This window comes from Synchytrium microbalum, assembly GCF_006535985.1.
Source record: "Synchytrium microbalum strain JEL517 chromosome Unknown SmJEL517_scf0024, whole genome shotgun sequence".
Taxonomy (NCBI): domain Eukaryota; kingdom Fungi; phylum Chytridiomycota; class Chytridiomycetes; order Synchytriales; family Synchytriaceae; genus Synchytrium; species Synchytrium microbalum.
The window spans coordinates 67528-83926 of NW_022158373.1; the positions used below are offsets into that span (position 1 = coordinate 67528).

Here is a 16399-nt window from a genome sequence, read left to right on the forward strand (position 1 = left end):
ACGAATGCTTTTTAACAAGGTGCAGGAAACAACAGTGTCACCATTTGGAAGTCCATGCACCTTCACATCTGAATAGACAACTGGATAAGAATCCAAATCATCGATGGTATGGCGATGAAGTTGCTCCAACTCACCGAACGTCACGCTACTGAAAAGTACAAAGAAGGAGCAGTTTGGCATTGTCAGGAAACAACAAACAAAGCAGGTAGTACTTATTCATGCACACTCACTTTTTGCCCTCGATCTCGTCATTGGGACGAAAGAAGACAGAAAATGACATTCCTCGGTATAGGATTGATTGTATCTGCCAATTTTGAGTCAGTGCGATACAAAACCACATGTCACTACATTTGTGCTCACAGAGCCTGCATTCGTGCAAGACACAGCATGAATGGTCCACTTCCAGGATACGCTTTGCGGATCTGAAACGACGACAAATGGAGCTGGAGTTGTCATTACGTCGATGATGATTCAATGTGTTGAGAATCTAGAAATTGATTCGATTACGTGCATGTAAGCGTTATTTCTGTATATAGAATTTGAAGAATAATAGGAATAATAACAGAAAATATCGAAAACAATGGACGACCAGAACTTTTCAAATTCAGCAACACTCACTTCCACAAAAGACCAACAGCAACAATGAGCAAGACAATAAGGAGCTTGTCAGTCTACAAGAACTTTCTAAATGAGCTGGCACGGTTAAGCGCCAAGGCTCCACGAGTTACAACGATGCAGGCTCCTCTTGTAAGAGCTTTCTTCCCAAGTTTTTTCAATTCTGCGAAAAACGACAACGAGCACACCCATTGACGTTTATTCAACGATATAGGCACGACCACCTAAAAACCTAAACATGCATCTCTACAAAAGACATCCATTTCCAGGCATACCAAACCACCCTCCAGGTTCACGACAAGACATGTGGGAACGTTTCTTGAAAATAAAGTCAGAACAATACTGTAATCGCAAGGCAAAGGCTGCTACTGCGAGTCTGGATGATGGATTGGATTCAGCTGCAGATGAAGCTTTTGAGGAGATTGATGATGCTGCTATTGACAGGGCTATTCAGGACGCTTCGTTGTCGTCAGAGCAACCTAGTGAATTGGCATCAGAGGGCATAACAGAGTCGAATACGCCTGTTGAAAGTACACTGATAGATCCTGTAGTTGAAGGGGGTGATGCGTTAATAACGTCGGGTGAGCAGCCATCTTATATCATTTGAATACATTTTTTTTGGTCGCCACCCAACTCACTCCTATCGTCACCACCTCATCTAGATGAAATCGCCTACGTTGAAGATATCCCTCTTCCACGTGTCCTCCAAAGACACATCATGAAACCAAACCAGCAATTAACATCCGCATCGCCACTGGGCAAAGTAGTAGGATATAGGATACAGGTCAGTGGGCGTAAAACGACACGTACGGTGACAGACACTGTGCGTTATGGACGTCTAAGTACAGGTCAACAGGGAACTAGTTATGTCGATTTTGGAAAGACGTCGTATGTTACGAGACGAGGTGTTACTGGTGTTAAAGTATGGATTGCTTACGCTACGTAATATTTATGTTGTAATTTAAAGTATAGGTGTCGTTGCATCATTTATCATATACAACTGGTGGTAGTTTTTTGCGATTGCTTTTGATTGGCACGGTGATGGAGTAGCATATCCACGTATGTTAAACTGGAACGTAGTGTCGCTCTCAAATTCAATTTCTGTGTACCTGCAGTGCGTCTGTTCAAGAAACTCCCACACCAGTAGCTTAGAATTACAATCGTGGACCACTAGCTACGAACAAACAGTAGAAATTGGTGGGGTTTGAGGCAAGAGATGCCGTAGTATTAGAAGTCAGTTTCCAAACAAGAGGAATAGCTTAGAGGAATCTCGGTAGTCAAATCGCAAACTGACTCCAAAACGCTAAATTGCAAATATGGGAACATGGGCGGTTCCACCCACCATACGCTGGTGGGGAGTTCTCATGCTAGCGTCCATGTACTGTCTACAAGTTAAAAGTGCCTTATTTGAACCCCCGGACAATGCTGCTTATGTTATGGCGTAAGTTGATTTTTTACCAAACATCTGCTCTTCGACTTTGATCTAAAGAAGACATCTTTCACGGATCGTTTTCATTGTTGTGGTATCTTATCATGTATTAATATCTTTTCATGTCATTAGTTGGCTAGATGTAAGTCCTATTGACGAAGCTATACCCCATGTCCACCAAATGCTGACTTTGAAAAACTTCTAGACTGCCCATAACGATACACCCGCAGCATGCAACCAAAGAACAGGACGTGACTGGCCAATGTACCAATTGACGCAAACGATACCAACAAACTCTTCAACAAACCCAATTCCCAATGTGGATACAACTGCGCCAACATATCTCTTAGATGGGACTGGCACAGATGCGTTTCTCTTCCTGACTATATACCCACTCAGTGCTGGAGATATGCTTTATGTTACTGACGCAGATATTCAAGCACTGGCAGCTCAAATGAAGGCGTTGAATGATAAAGGGAGACGAGTGTTGATGAGGATTGCACCAGAGGTACGTGTTTCTTTGGATTCAAACGGAGTTTCCAAGCACTTATACTTGCTTGACATGATTAGATGAATGCCAATTGGTACCCATACGGCCAGAAGCCATCTCTCTACATCCCTTTTTTCCGGAAGATTGTGATTGCAGTGAGAAAAGTGGCACCTCTGGTCGCATTCGTGTGGAGTCCAACCGTGAGGGGCTTGGAATCATTCCCTGCACAGAACGCAGTACCCGGCACATTAGATTTTACTCTTCAGGATACCAATAATGATGGAGTGGTGAACTCGTTTGATGGTATGCCCCGCATCAGCAAGAAACGAACCCGTCGAAGCTGATAATGTTATTCAAACCGTAGATCCGTACAGTTGCTACTATCCAGGTGATGCTTATGTTGACTGGGTCGGATTAACCTTAAAATACTGTACGTGCGGGTTGAAGTTTGAATCGCCAAATGTCTCACATCGTCTCGCGGTCTAGTACCACCACAGCAACCATACGTGGTAAACACGGCTCCGTCAATCCAAACGTTTCTGCTGTCCATGGAGGGCGCTGGGTATGTAAAAAAAATACTGGTCGCTTACACAGAATTGACTGTTGCTAAGTCTTTCCCTTGGTCAGTACCGGCAATACCGGAATCGCATACGACTTTTATCAGCTCTTTGTAGTTGGACATGACAAGCCTTTCTGCGTAAGTGCCTTCGTGATGATGCGTGTTTCAAGAGTGCACTGATTTTGGCAACCTTTGTTTTTTAGTGCTCTGACTGCTCTGCTGCATTTTATCTCGCTGGAATATTTCCGGATGCTATTAGTGTCCCTGAGGGTCCTGGAGAACTTTTCGTAAAGCAGTCTTGGTAAAAGGTGGTGATTTGTTGTCACATGGCTTGATAACTGACCTGGCATTCGACACGTAGGTGGCAGCAAACCATTACGTCTTCTACTACGCACTCATTCTATCCCAGAATCAAAATATGGTAACCGGAAAGCGCAACCCATTTGGCTGCGTGCAGAGCACTGACATAATGTTCAACTGTAGGGGCCTTTACGAGTTTCGTCGAGTTGCAAACAATACATATCAGGACTTTCAGGTTTGTTGGCTTGAGCTCTCATGGAAGCAAAAGAACCCGATTCGTTCAATTATTAAAAATCTGGTTCCCTAGATTCTGAACGACACTGATCCAAATGGAATACTGCCAGCCTTCTTACAAGATGTTGGCTCATCATCTATAAGGATCTTGACTGCAAACAAGACATCAGTCGTCGTGACCCCACCAAATGCTCCCTCATCGTCAACGAAATCCAGTTCTCATAGAAAACTCAATATCAGCTGGCTGACCCTCATCTTCCTCATACCATCACTAATCCTAATTGTACAAACCCAGTGCTAGTATACTATGCTATATATATTGCGATAGCTTCTCAGATAATCACATGCGAAAAGACGTGTTGTATATATACAAAAAAACCCCTCCTATACTCTATCCTTCAGTCGAGAGGAATGAGTTCAGCAACATCCCAATCCTCATAACTTCCATCAGGCAAGAAGCGTCGAATACGTAGCGGGGTTCGTTTAGCTTTAAGTTCCTTTAAAGCAATCTGTAATGGATCCGACAAGTTTCCAGTATCTACTAGCACGGGAGCATTCATTGAGATTTGAAGAGCTCTGGTACCCAATACACGGGCCTTTTCGTATTTAGTCAAGTATGGAGTAGTAGAGCGAGCTTCTTTTGGGATTGGACCTGGTTTACGTCGTTTGGTTGGTTGATGGACTCCGTTTTCTTGTGCTGGTCGCTAATGTTGGTGATTTTTTTGTCAGAAATGTTTGATGTATCTTGACACAACAGCAATAAAAGAAAGAAATGACGAAGCCATGCTTATGAATTATACCTCTTGACCATCTATCTGCATGACTTCAGTACGGAAACCATCTGGACCAGTCTCTCCATGTTCGGCACCATCGTCTTCGTCGTTTCCTTGTGGCTCCTGTTCTTCATATGGTTCATCGTCATCAAGTTGCTCTTCTTCGAATTCTTGGTCAGCATATTCGCCGCCACCACCGCCTTCATCTTCATCCATGCTTGCTTATTGCAGACGTGGTTTTGAAGTAACTGGCAATGTTGCTTTCCAGCGTTTTCCTGTTATTCAAGAAGCGCAGAGAGAGTGTCAACGTATTCATAGCGTGTCAGATCGCGAACTTTACTGTCTGCTACGCGTCGTTCGCTGGGGATCCACATGAATCTGCCCATTTGAACATCTCAAAATCTCAAAGTTCTGTCTGTAAACTTTGGAATTCTCGCTATTGACCCGGATAGATCAGATCTCGTGCTTATTATACGCTGGTAAGTCATCTGAATACAACGTTTTCACCTTTACTAACATCCTTCATTGCTAGAGTCTCGACATTGTAAAACACTGGAAAATCCAAACCGCAATCAAGCTCCTTTCCATACACTCATATATACAACATGTCTAATGAAGGAGACGAGTGGGCGGCCTTAGAAGCTATGGTCGCAGGAGGATTTGGCAAACGAAACAAAAACCAACAGCCCGTAAATCAACAATCATCAAAACCTCAACAGTCCATAGTACCATCATCAAAACCAGCTGCTTCAAAGGGAAAGAGTAGAGCTGCTGCTAATGATAGTGATGATGACGATGAAGACGATGAGGATTTACGACCTCCTAAAGCGAGAGCTGCTGTAGCTGCCGCTTCAGCTAAAGTTAGTGTAGGTGCTCCTAGAGGACCTATGATGCCAGCTGCTAAACCTCCGCCAGTTTCTACTCCTAAAGGAGTTTCTCAAGAAGACGACGATGATGATATGGTCGGGCCACCAATGGCACTAGCTGAACAGGCGAACGAGTCTATGGACGATGGTTCAACTGACGATGACGACGAAGAAGAAGAACCAGACGAAGCTGATGTATCATCAGGAGTAGTACCAGTAACAAGCCACATCCAGTTATCAGATCATCGTAAAACCGTGTCAGCCTTAACGCTAGATCCAGCTGGAGCGAGATTGATTACCGGAAGTCATGATGAGGATGTCAAGTTTTGGGATTTCATGGGTATGGATGGGAGTTTCAAGCCATTTAGGACTATTGAGCCGTTTGAAGGGAACCCTGTGAGTGCTGTATTGTACGTTCGCCAATTAGCTGCTGCATCATATGCTTATTTTTTGCATCCTCCAACAGGTTCGAGATTTGCAATTCAGTACTTCAGGTGGTGAGGTGCTAGTTGCCTCAGGAATGCACTTTGCGAAATTGTATAATCGTGATGGTGTCATTGTGTATGTATGCAACCTTTCTCGACAAGGGTTTTCTTCATTCTCTGATAATAATATCTCTCTACATAGGGAAGAATATGTCAAGGGTGACCCATATATTCGTGATCCAAAACATACAAAGTAATGCTTATCCCATTCTTTTGCTCGCTTTCATGCCATTCTCACACACAATTTGAAATCATAGGGGTCACGTAGCTGCCCTAACATGTTGTCGATGGCATCCATTCGATCGTAAACAGTTCCTAACAGCATCATTGGATTCAACTGTTCGAATATGGGATGTAGAAACCAAGAAACAATCTACTCAAGTCATTGTAGTCAAGTCTGAACAGCGTGGTGGACGAACCGCCATAACTTCGGCTTGTTACTCGAATGATGGTAAAATGATTGCTACGTCTGGTCAGGATGGTGTTATTCGGATATGGGGCTCTACGGCACCGTTTTTGAGAGCTGCTCATGTAAGTTTCTCTTGTTGGTTGAGAGTCACACGTTGACTCTAGATGCGTTCTTCGAAGAGAACAATGGCTTTTTTGCATGCTGTTTCCATGGATCTAACCAGGATGTTCTCATAGACCATATCGTCAGCACATATGACTGGATCCGAAATATCATCAACAACATTCTCACTCGACTCTCGTCGTCTCTTAACACGAGCAACAGATGATACAGTCAAGTTATGGGACTTGCGTAATGTCGCCAAACCAGTAGCAGTAGCACAAAACCTGGCATCCTTTTACGGAGAAGCCAATGCTGTCTTCTCACCTACAGAATCAGTAGTACTCGCTGGTACAAGTGTTCGAAAGGAAGGATTTGGCAAATTGGTGGTATTAGACGGTAATACTCTGAAAACCATCAAGGAAGTCAATGTAACGGAATCTAGTGTGGTCAAGATTCTGTGGCATCCCAAAATCAATCAGATTGTTGTTGGTAGTGGGAATGGTACCATCAATGTGTATTATGATGATGTCGCTAGTGTTCGAGGTGCTTTGTTATGTGCCAATAAGGGTCTTAGAAGAAGTGCTGGGTCTGGAATGGTGACGAATGCGTAAGCATCCAATTTGCGTTTTGACGTTTTTTGATAGCACCGTTTCTTTGACTCATTCAACTCTGTTCTTTTGGATAGTAATATGGAAGCAGTCATTCATGTACCAAACGGACTACTCAAAGATGATGGTCAACGAAAAACTAAACGCAAGCTGGCAAAGATTCGACAAGATCCAGTTGCTAGTATGAGACCAGGTAATGATTGTTGAACTACGGTAGTGCAAATCATCCTATTCTAACATGAAACACAAACAATAGAACTTCCAATGACTGGACCAGGTCGTGGTGGACGTCTGGGTCATAGTATACAAGCTGGAATGTTACAATCACTCATCAAGGACAATACCAGAAATGAGGATCCTCGTGCTGCTATTCTCAAGTATGCTGAACAAGCCAAGAGTAAGTTCATGTGCTTTGAAATGTGAATGTCTTTGAATTCTTAGACTACTGACTGTTGACTTTTTTTCCGCGCCACGTCTTTCTTAGATGAACCATATTACGTGGATCCTGCCTACAAGACGACCGCTCCTGATCCTGTCTTTGCAGACGCTGTCTATGAAGATGCTGTCGAGGAGACCTGGGAGTCAAATAAGAAGAGGAGGCAGTAGTTTGTAGAGAGTGAATGGCATTTTACGTGTATATAGGTTTGCATTACACTTTAGCTATAATTGTATGCTCATGATTGTTGCATTCGCCCAGTTTGCCACGTAAAAGTTAGTGGTTGAAAGGCGTTCACCAATCGTACCACACAACACAACTTTTTGCCACGTTGAGAACTCCGTCCTTGCGATGTTGAAGATCTTTGTGTGGACTGATCTACCCTAACAGACATGGCATCCTCATCAGAATCAGCAGAGAAGGGTAAAATCAAAGTACTTATCATAGGTGCCGGTATTGGTGGTATTGCACTTGCGCTGTCGCTCTTGAAACAACAAGATGAAGCACATATAACTCCTATCATATATGAACGGGATCAGCAAGATTCTAGTCGTCATCAGGGATTAATTATTGGTTTACGTCCTGAATCTATCGGGATCATTGTCAATGATCTTGGATGTGGGAATGTGAAGCCGTTGCTCAGCAAGGTATGTGAAGCTAAATGAGACGAGTGAAGATGAAGAATGAGGTTGGATCTTGTTATTGAAGAAGTTTATTTACTGGTGCATGAACAATTTGAGCTTTGCGTGTCTACAATTTGGAAAAGGTGATCACTTGCTGGTGTATGAGCAGGAAGCAATGCTAAAGTCTCTATTTTCTAGGATGGCGTATCAGGACTCTGTCTCATGATAAAGGACACGATCGCGATGAAAGTCCGTGATATCTTTACTACAGCCGTCGATGGTGTCAAAACCAGCTGTCTAATAGACCGTGGCTACCTTCGACAAGCAATGATGAAGAACCTCCCAGACGGAATAGTTAGATTCAACAAACGATTTGTAAAGTACGAGGAGACATCAACTGGTGTTAAAGTTTATTTCGAAGATGGGTCTATTGAGGAAGGAGATATACTTGTAGGTGCTGATGGAGCCAATTCTCGAGTACGTGCTCAACGATGTAGTGAGCTTATACCTGTAAACTTGGGGTACTGGACGAATGCTGGGACTGTACGGAGGAATGCTATTGTATCGAACCCATTGACGAAGGAAGCGTCGACATGTCTAGTTAGATTGAATGGTAGCCGAGGTGCCAGCTTCCTGTGTTTTGTTAGTAACGCGGATGGCTTCCTTTGGAGTGTATCTGTGCCTGAATCCCTAGCACAAGAGTATGGCTTGTCGACTGAGATGGATGTAAAAGCTATGAAGGATATTACAGTTAGGTTGGCTACTGAGCTGCTTACCAAGGATGCTGCTATATTGATTGGAAATACTACAGACGAAGATATCTTCCGTGGATATACGATAACTAGTGTGTTGCCAGAGGTCGTCAAACGGAATCCGTTAGCACAGGAGCTACAGTCTAGGGTAACGTTGATTGGTGATGCTGCTCACAAGACGACCACTCAAGCTGGGCTAGGAGCTACAGCCGCAATAAAAGATGGTCTTGGTCTTGCTGAATCATTGAAGAAAGGAGGAGATCTCACAACACGTCTTCGAGAGTATGAGAAGACAATGAGCAAGGAAGCCGTCGCTGTAGTTGGAGCTTCAGTTGCAAACACTAGACGTATTCATGGAACGAATGCTATAACATTAGCAATTGGTAATACGATCCTTAGAATAGTTGGGTGTATCGTATGGATTGTGTATGGCATCAGTGATTTGTTGTATTCCAGAAGATCATGATGCAGTGTGCCAGATCTGGCTAGAGGATGTTGATCCAGTAGATCTTTAAGTTCTGTATAATAATAAGACCGAGATCATGTTGAGAGCTACGTTTCCTTGAGCGTTGAGGCTCGTTTTGTCCAACATGCACGACACAATTTGGGCTGCGTATATGGAAAACTGTCGAGTCACGACGAAACGCGTCTAAATCGGCTATTTCCTTGTATTTAAACATGGAACATGGATTGTAAGAAATTCGAGGGAGTTTCCGAGCCAACTTGTAGCTACAAAGCGGACGAAAAGTATTAATTGGAGTTTCTCAAACAGCCTCAACCTAGCCGGTGGACAATACACCTGATCCAAAGTTTGTAGACTGCAAATTTTGATTCAACTCATCTCGTTGACTCCTATCATTGACTTATCATATCACGGTTAGCCCAAAACGTTTAGTTTCCATTGTCACGATTTATTTGCTTTTGTCGACACACACGCCTTTCACGCCAAAATGAAGGGACCTAGACCCCACTATGAGAGATTGATTGAGGAATTCTCGAAACGGCACCCATGTCACCGCAGACAGGCCTCGACGGCTTCTAGCACTGAGGACAAGGAGGATATTGGATGTTCATCAGATACGGTGCTGCAAGTCGACATCGGAAATACAGCATCGCCAACCAGGAGCAACATGACCAAATTGAAGATATTCGACTTTGATTCTACTCTATGTAAGTGCTCGCATATGAAACTCTTGTCACCGCCCATCATTTTTCAACATTCACACAACATCTATTCCTGACACATCTACACCTAGTTCGATCGCCACTACCGAATCCGAACCTATGGAGTCCCGAGCTCTCAGGTCTACTCATATCAGATCTTGGTTGGTTTACAGATCCACGAACGTTAGGCTCGCCAGGAATTCCAGAAGAACCAGACATGAGCTGGTTTGATCCTGATGTTGTAAAAGATGCCTTGTTGGCTATACAAGAACCCCAAACTACTCTTACCGTTCTCTTGACTGGAAGGAGGAGATCGTTATATGGAACTCGTGTGGTCGATACTTGCTTGAACCTGAAACCAGATGCTCTGCCCTTTGATATGTAAGTATCAGGTGTAGATCTAGAAATTTGCGTGTCAAGGCCTCTGAACCATACCTTCATTTTGCCTTGCTAGTTTCTTCTTTAAGGAACCTCATGATACAGAAGAAGCTCGTATACGCTATCCAAACACAATCCACTTTAAATTAAACGTACTCTCGCGACTGCTGCAAGCCTTCCCAACTATAAAACACGTCGAATTCTATGAAGATCGACCCAAACATGTAGAAATATTCGAACGAGAACTCATGTCCATACAATCCGAATCCCGCATATCTTCCTATGATATCCACTTTGTCCAACAAGCACCCGAGCTTGAGAAATTCCTTGAACCCAAATTCGAACAATATCTAGTAAAAGATCTTGTAGCTAAACATAATGCCCGTATCAACTCTGTAGCGCAATCACCAACCACTGGATTATTTAGCACACCATCTGTATCTCTCATGACGCTAATAAGACCCGTCGAGATTGGCGAAGAAGTGACTTATACAGGTATACAACTAGACTCTGCATCTCGTCAAGCTCTACTCGCTGCTTGTCCTATGCCACCATTGCACCATACCAGACCGAATCTACATGTTACCTTGTATAAAGGAGGTGTTGACGGGTCCGAGCTGGCTTGGATTGGTGGGTTGAGTGCCCAAGTGAGCTTGAGAGCTACTCGTATTGGTAGTATACCTGATCGTATTGTAGGTCTGGTAGTTGAAATCGTTGGGCATGAAGTCATTGATGCAGATGGAGCTATGGATTCTCCAGCATCATCGAATTATGAATCTGTGGATACTGGTAATGGATCTCCGCAAACGCCATATCATGGTGATCATATTGTAGTTGTTGGCAATGATGATGGCAGTAGTAGTCAAGGCAAATCGAGTATTGCTAGTAGTGACGAATACAGCAAACGCAAGATGAAGAATCCAATACCGATCGTGGTAGACACATCATCACCCACTGCTTCACCATCTCTCCAGAGCAACACTGTCAACAACGATATGTTAATACTCCCTCTATACCTTGCTCCACACGGTAAATCCCACGAGGCTTCTCGAATAACTAACTGGACACCGCTCGAAACACCCATATCACTCAAAGGAACCGTATTCGAGAAACGTGTCACTGGAATAACCAATCGTCGTAAATCAGCACCACAAATCCCACAAGCTGTATCTATTGGTAGTCTTGTCATGCAATCTTACCCGTCGTTAAAAGGTCGTGATGTGGGACTCGCTGTGCGGTTAACGACTGCGTGGATGAAGAGGGATGGGATTGAGAATATGGCTGAAACGAAAGATCAGATTCATCATTTGATTCATAACATGTCTGGTATTGTGTTGGATAAAGGGGCTCTGGAAGGTGCTGTTGATGCTGCTGAAGATGCGCTAGCTAAGAATGTGCATGGAAGTGCTTGAGTAGGGGTGAATAACTTGAGACGATGATGTTACGCTGATACCACACAAATATCTCATATAAACTGGACATTATCTCGTTGCGATTCATAACGTTGCAATGTTGTTTAGTTTGAAAATATACTTTAAATTGAACTGTTTACTTTTTACTTCGCACTCTCAACATACAGAAACAACAACGAGAACGCGTCAATTTGATAGTATATCTTTGACTATATCCATAGCTGTGGCCGGCTGTTTGCTATCTTAAATAGATAATGTCAAAGCTTTCATCAAATTCTTACAAATCAAACAACGTTGAAATTGGCCAACTTTTGATTATACGATCGGTCTCCTATATGCATGTGGACGGCAATATGCAGAGACGCTCGTGCCGTCAGCGGCCTCGACTTGCAAGTACGAATAAGGTCGTTTCATTCGTCAATGATTTCAGCACAAATGGCAGCCATCAAGGAAGCTCCTCGTGTAGCTGGTGAATACTCATGAGATTTTATTTGGTAAATGCCTTCAAAATTCAATGATATTAACAAGATGTTCCTCTCTTTATATGCAGAACGAACGAATGAACTGGGAATTCAAATGCTGTCATCGACATTACATCGTCAAGTATTTCCAAACGCAGATCCATCACGAAAGCCAACGTCAGATCAAGTCAAGCTATCTAAAAAAGTGCTTCAAAAAGCAAACTTGCTGGACAAAATACAGACTCCGCTTGGCGAGATTGATCTCGACATGCCGAAACTGGCTGGTCGAGATATCCAGCAACACTTTGTAGTACTAGGTCTGGAGCAATCGCGTCCGTATCTAGAATATGCAGAACGATTTGCTGCTGAATCGCTACCACCTATGCCGAAACGGTGGTCGCAGAAGCCTGGATGGACTCGATATGGCAACGACACATACGAGGAAGGTGTTGCTGTGGCATATCCGTATGGAGATGCGATGGTGTTTGATGTAGAAGTCATGTGGAAGATATCGAAATATCCTGTAATCGCTGTAGCTGCTACATCTACTGATTGGTTTTCGTGGACTTCGCCTGATTTATTGAAGAAACACAGTAATAATGACAGTAGTGATGATGAACGCGGGCCATTCAAGACACTGATTCCCATGGGTGGACATAGTACAGATCGAGTCATAATAGGTCATAATGTATCCTATGACCGGTCTAGAATAAAGGAAGAATACGCTATAGAACCAACCCGATTCGCATTTTTGGATACCATGAGCCTGCATTGTGCTATCGGTGGCTTGTCATCTCAGCAACGGCCAGCCTGGAATAAGTTTAAGAGATATCGTGAAACGGGTATTAAGAAGGCTAGATCCATGTTTGAGCAGAATGGTGAGGGCATGGATGTAAACTTTATGTCTGAGCAGTGGCTAGACGTTGGCGCCATGAATAGTTTGAAAGAGCTGTTAGAATACTATACAGGTGACATATTAGACAAATCGGCCCGTGATACGTTTGGTAGTGAGAATCCTCAAGAAGTGTTGGACGATTTTGACAATCTCATGACGTATTGTGCCAAGGACGTTCATGCCACCCATCTAGTATTCAGCAAAGTATTTGGCCGATTCTTGAAAAAGTGTCCCCATCCTGTATCGTTTGCTGGAATGCTACATATGGGTAAAGGGTACTTGACTGTCTCTGAAGACTGGAAAAAGTATATTGCCAAATCAGAGGCCAAATCCGACGAGTACCAGCAGACTATAGAAAACACATTGTTGGCTCTTGCCGAAGAGGCCTTGAAAAAGGTCGATGATCCAACCCGTGATGACGATCTTTGGTTGCGAAATCTAGATTGGACTGTCGCACCTATAAAGATGAGCAAGCCCAGAATCAACAAGAAGGGTGTCGTACTAGTAGAATCCAGACCGATAATCCGTCAACGTATCTTACCTGGCAAACCGGCTTGGTATAGAGAATTGTGGGAAGGTGACGAAGAACGGATTAAACTCACATTGACCAAACGCGTAACTCCATATCTACTGAAGCTTCAATGGAAGGGCTTCCCTTTATATCACTGTGCGGCTTACGGATGGACGTTTGTAGTACCTATAGAACAAGCCGATAGTATGGCTAAACTCAAACCTCTGGAGTTTTCAGCCAATCCCGATGACGAGACTTATGATGCTCGAGCATCAGTTGATACAGGACATTTATATTATAGAATCCCTCATAAAGACGGTGATGATTTAAACGTTGGCAGCCCGCTGGGTAAGCCCTTCATTCCGTATATGGAGGCTGGGACTCTATCATCATATATAACTACTGCTAAAGCATTACTCAACATGAATGCATCATGCTCGTATTGGCTGGGCTCTCGAGATAGAATCAGCAGCCAATTCGTAGTGTGGAAAAATGATACAGTTGGGATGGGTATAGCTGACGGTGTCAATGACAAGGCTTCAGGAGTGATTCTACCGTTGTCTGTAGTTATGGGCACTGTTACTAGACGAGCAGTTGAACGAACATGGATGACAGCTAGTAACGCAAAGAAGAATCGCGTCGGATCTGAACTCAAGATGCAAATACAGTCGCCCGATGGATACAAGATTGTAGGTGCTGATGTGGACTCTCAAGAGTTATGGATTTCATCGCTGCTAGGTGATAGACAATTCCAGATGCACGGCGCAACACCATTAGGATTCATGACATTGCAAGGGCTGAAAAGTCTAGGCTCTGATCTGCACTCCTTGACGGGCCGTATATTAGGCATATCACGAGATAATGCCAAAGTATTTAACTATTCCCGTATATATGGTGCTGGATTGCATCATGCTACTCAGCTCTTGATGCAGTATAATCCAGATATGACTAAAGAGCAGGCTAGAGCACGAGCGCAGAATCTGTATCGAGCAACCAAAGGAACCCAATATTCGTTTAAAGGGCCACCCTATTATCGTGATTTTTGGTTTGGAGGGACAGAGTCGTTTATGTTTAATGAATTGGAGCGGATTGCTAAATCAGAGTTTCCGCTGACTCCTGTTTTGGGGTGTGAGATTCCTGACGCTTTGAGGCCTGAAACTGTTAGGAACGATGTGAGTGAATCAATGACGTTGAATCAATGTACTCGGTCTATCACTGATTTTTTTGCTCCTTCGCGGTCCTTCAATGGTACGAGCTTACTATTTTTACCCCATTAGTTCATGCCTAGCAGGATCAACTGGGCCGTCCAATCATCAGGAGTTGACTATCTCCACTTGCTCCTTGTGTCTATGGACTATCTGATGCGACGAATGGATATAAGCGGACGCTTCATGATTAGTATCCATGATGAAGTCCGATTCTTAGTTTTAGAGGAACATCAGTATTTGGCTGCCTATGCTTTGCAAGTTGCTAATATGTGGACGAGAGCTATATTCTCTAGTCGTGTTGGGATTGATGATTTACCTCTGGTAAATTAGTCAGGTTTGGCACAATTTCTTTCTGAACCGCTCACTTCGTCACAACCTTTAGAACGTAGCATTCTTTTCAGCCATCGATATAGACCACTGCATGCGCAAAGAAGTTGATATGGACGGTATAACACCATCTAACGATACCCCAATACCGAAAGGTGAATCCGTCACCATCTACCAACTGGTGGATAAACTAGCCATGACGAATCTCCCAGATGTTCTTGGAGATGAGTTGGAATCTGTAGCCCTGATACGGGATCAGATAGTAAAAGAAACGACATCGCCCTTTTATAAGCCGGTTGTCAAGAGCTCTCCTTCATGGTGGCTAGAGTCTCAGATGGCTGCTAGTATAAAGGATGTTGGCGAGATGAAAAAGGAGCTGATACGGATGCATAAGAGTGGGATTGAATGTCGTGTTGGGATGGTTACTACTGCATAAGATCTCCTAGAATTACCCTTTCTTGCATTCGCTACTCTTGTTCCATATACGCAAAACAACTCTGTACATTATAATAATAGATAAATAGAAGTAGTGTTACTATTTGAATTTGAACCCCAAGTAGTTTGCGACAAAATTGGGTTTCGTGATGCGACAGTGTGTAGTATCCACACTGCGTTTGGAATTTTTGGATCCGTGCATTTTGACTACAACGCGTCGCACCCATTTCGTATCGTATTTTGTCAATTTTATCGGAATTGGACCTCTTCCGGTTCTTCGCCTGGCGACTTGGAAATAGATTTAAGGTCAAGTTTTATCCTGTTACATCGAATTCATCTCACAGCTTTCTCTCAAAAAACTTATGGTGACGTTCCCCTTGGTAGTGTGTTGTCGTGTTGCTTTGGCACGTTGGTCTCGGCAAATCTAGATCGGTTGCCACTATTTCACAGAGTGAGGGAGATTTCATACAAGAGCAAAACGAACGGCAGTGTAAAATGACACACTTGAAGTCGTATCAAAAAGTCTCTCTCAATCCGCTCGAATGACGTTTGCGATGATTGAAACCTCGAGCAGTTGTGCGTCATCATTGTATCTAAGACCAGCACACACGAAACAAAGTTTCAACTGTACCCAACGTCTGCAGTTTTCTGAAATTGGAGCAACGACAGCACCTACCGACAAATTCGTATTAGTAGATACAGACGTGTTTGTGCTTGTACCAACCGCGCGCACTTGTTTGTGCTTGTGGAGCTGGTTGGATTTCGTCTGAGTTACGCAAACGCGGTCTAAGCTGTTCTCCAACTAGGAAACCCTCAGTTTGAATACCTGCCCCTTCCGCTCACCACATCAAAACTCATATCATCCAAAGTCTGGGGCACAATTAACAAACACCTCTCCCGCTTGCATCCAACCCAACAGAGCGAAAC

General features: G+C 43.6%; 6 protein-coding genes across 6 annotated transcripts; 5 read left to right on the plus strand and 1 right to left on the minus strand.

Moving 5' to 3' along the window:
- Nucleotides 1–642: 642 nt before the first annotated feature.
- On the plus strand, nucleotides 643–1561 carry SmJEL517_g03972 (uncharacterized protein; the record flags this gene model as incomplete). The annotated part of the gene is made up of 3 exons (XM_031169900.1): nucleotides 643–747; nucleotides 830–1196; nucleotides 1278–1561. 3 exons carry the CDS (start codon nucleotides 643–645, stop codon nucleotides 1559–1561), a joined length of 756 nt encoding a protein of 251 aa, XP_031024130.1.
- Nucleotides 1562–1931: 370 nt separating this feature from the next.
- SmJEL517_g03973 (mannan endo-1,4-beta-mannosidase) lies at nucleotides 1932–3928 on the plus strand (the record flags this gene model as incomplete). The annotated part of the gene is made up of 11 exons (XM_031169901.1): nucleotides 1932–2056; nucleotides 2177–2186; nucleotides 2250–2552; nucleotides 2615–2837; nucleotides 2899–2964; nucleotides 3021–3096; nucleotides 3162–3231; nucleotides 3297–3394; nucleotides 3455–3514; nucleotides 3577–3628; nucleotides 3701–3928. 11 exons carry the CDS (start codon nucleotides 1932–1934, stop codon nucleotides 3926–3928), a joined length of 1311 nt encoding a protein of 436 aa, XP_031024131.1.
- Nucleotides 3929–4025: 97 nt separating this feature from the next.
- On the minus strand, nucleotides 4026–4616 carry SmJEL517_g03974 (DNA-directed RNA polymerase; the record flags this gene model as incomplete). Its single annotated transcript, XM_031169902.1, has 2 exons — nucleotides 4026–4331; nucleotides 4428–4616. 2 exons carry the CDS (start codon nucleotides 4614–4616, stop codon nucleotides 4026–4028), a joined length of 495 nt encoding a protein of 164 aa, XP_031024136.1.
- Nucleotides 4617–5005: 389 nt separating this feature from the next.
- SmJEL517_g03975 (uncharacterized protein) lies at nucleotides 5006–7476 on the plus strand (the record flags this gene model as incomplete). Its single annotated transcript, XM_031169903.1, has 8 exons — nucleotides 5006–5662; nucleotides 5733–5827; nucleotides 5894–5944; nucleotides 6009–6282; nucleotides 6397–6869; nucleotides 6948–7063; nucleotides 7127–7267; nucleotides 7355–7476. 8 exons carry the CDS (start codon nucleotides 5006–5008, stop codon nucleotides 7474–7476), a joined length of 1929 nt encoding a protein of 642 aa, XP_031024137.1.
- Nucleotides 7477–9631: 2155 nt separating this feature from the next.
- Nucleotides 9632–11635, plus strand: SmJEL517_g03976 (uncharacterized protein; the record flags this gene model as incomplete). The annotated part of the gene is made up of 3 exons (XM_031169904.1): nucleotides 9632–9851; nucleotides 9938–10226; nucleotides 10300–11635. 3 exons carry the CDS (start codon nucleotides 9632–9634, stop codon nucleotides 11633–11635), a joined length of 1845 nt encoding a protein of 614 aa, XP_031024134.1.
- A 435-nt stretch (nucleotides 11636–12070) lies between these two features.
- Nucleotides 12071–15473, plus strand: SmJEL517_g03977 (DNA-directed DNA polymerase; the record flags this gene model as incomplete). The annotated part of the gene is made up of 4 exons (XM_031169905.1): nucleotides 12071–12104; nucleotides 12186–14674; nucleotides 14780–15031; nucleotides 15093–15473. The coding sequence occupies 4 exons, from the start codon at nucleotides 12071–12073 to the stop codon at nucleotides 15471–15473; spliced, it is 3156 nt and encodes a 1051-aa protein (XP_031024135.1).
- Nucleotides 15474–16399: the final 926 nt, after the last annotated feature.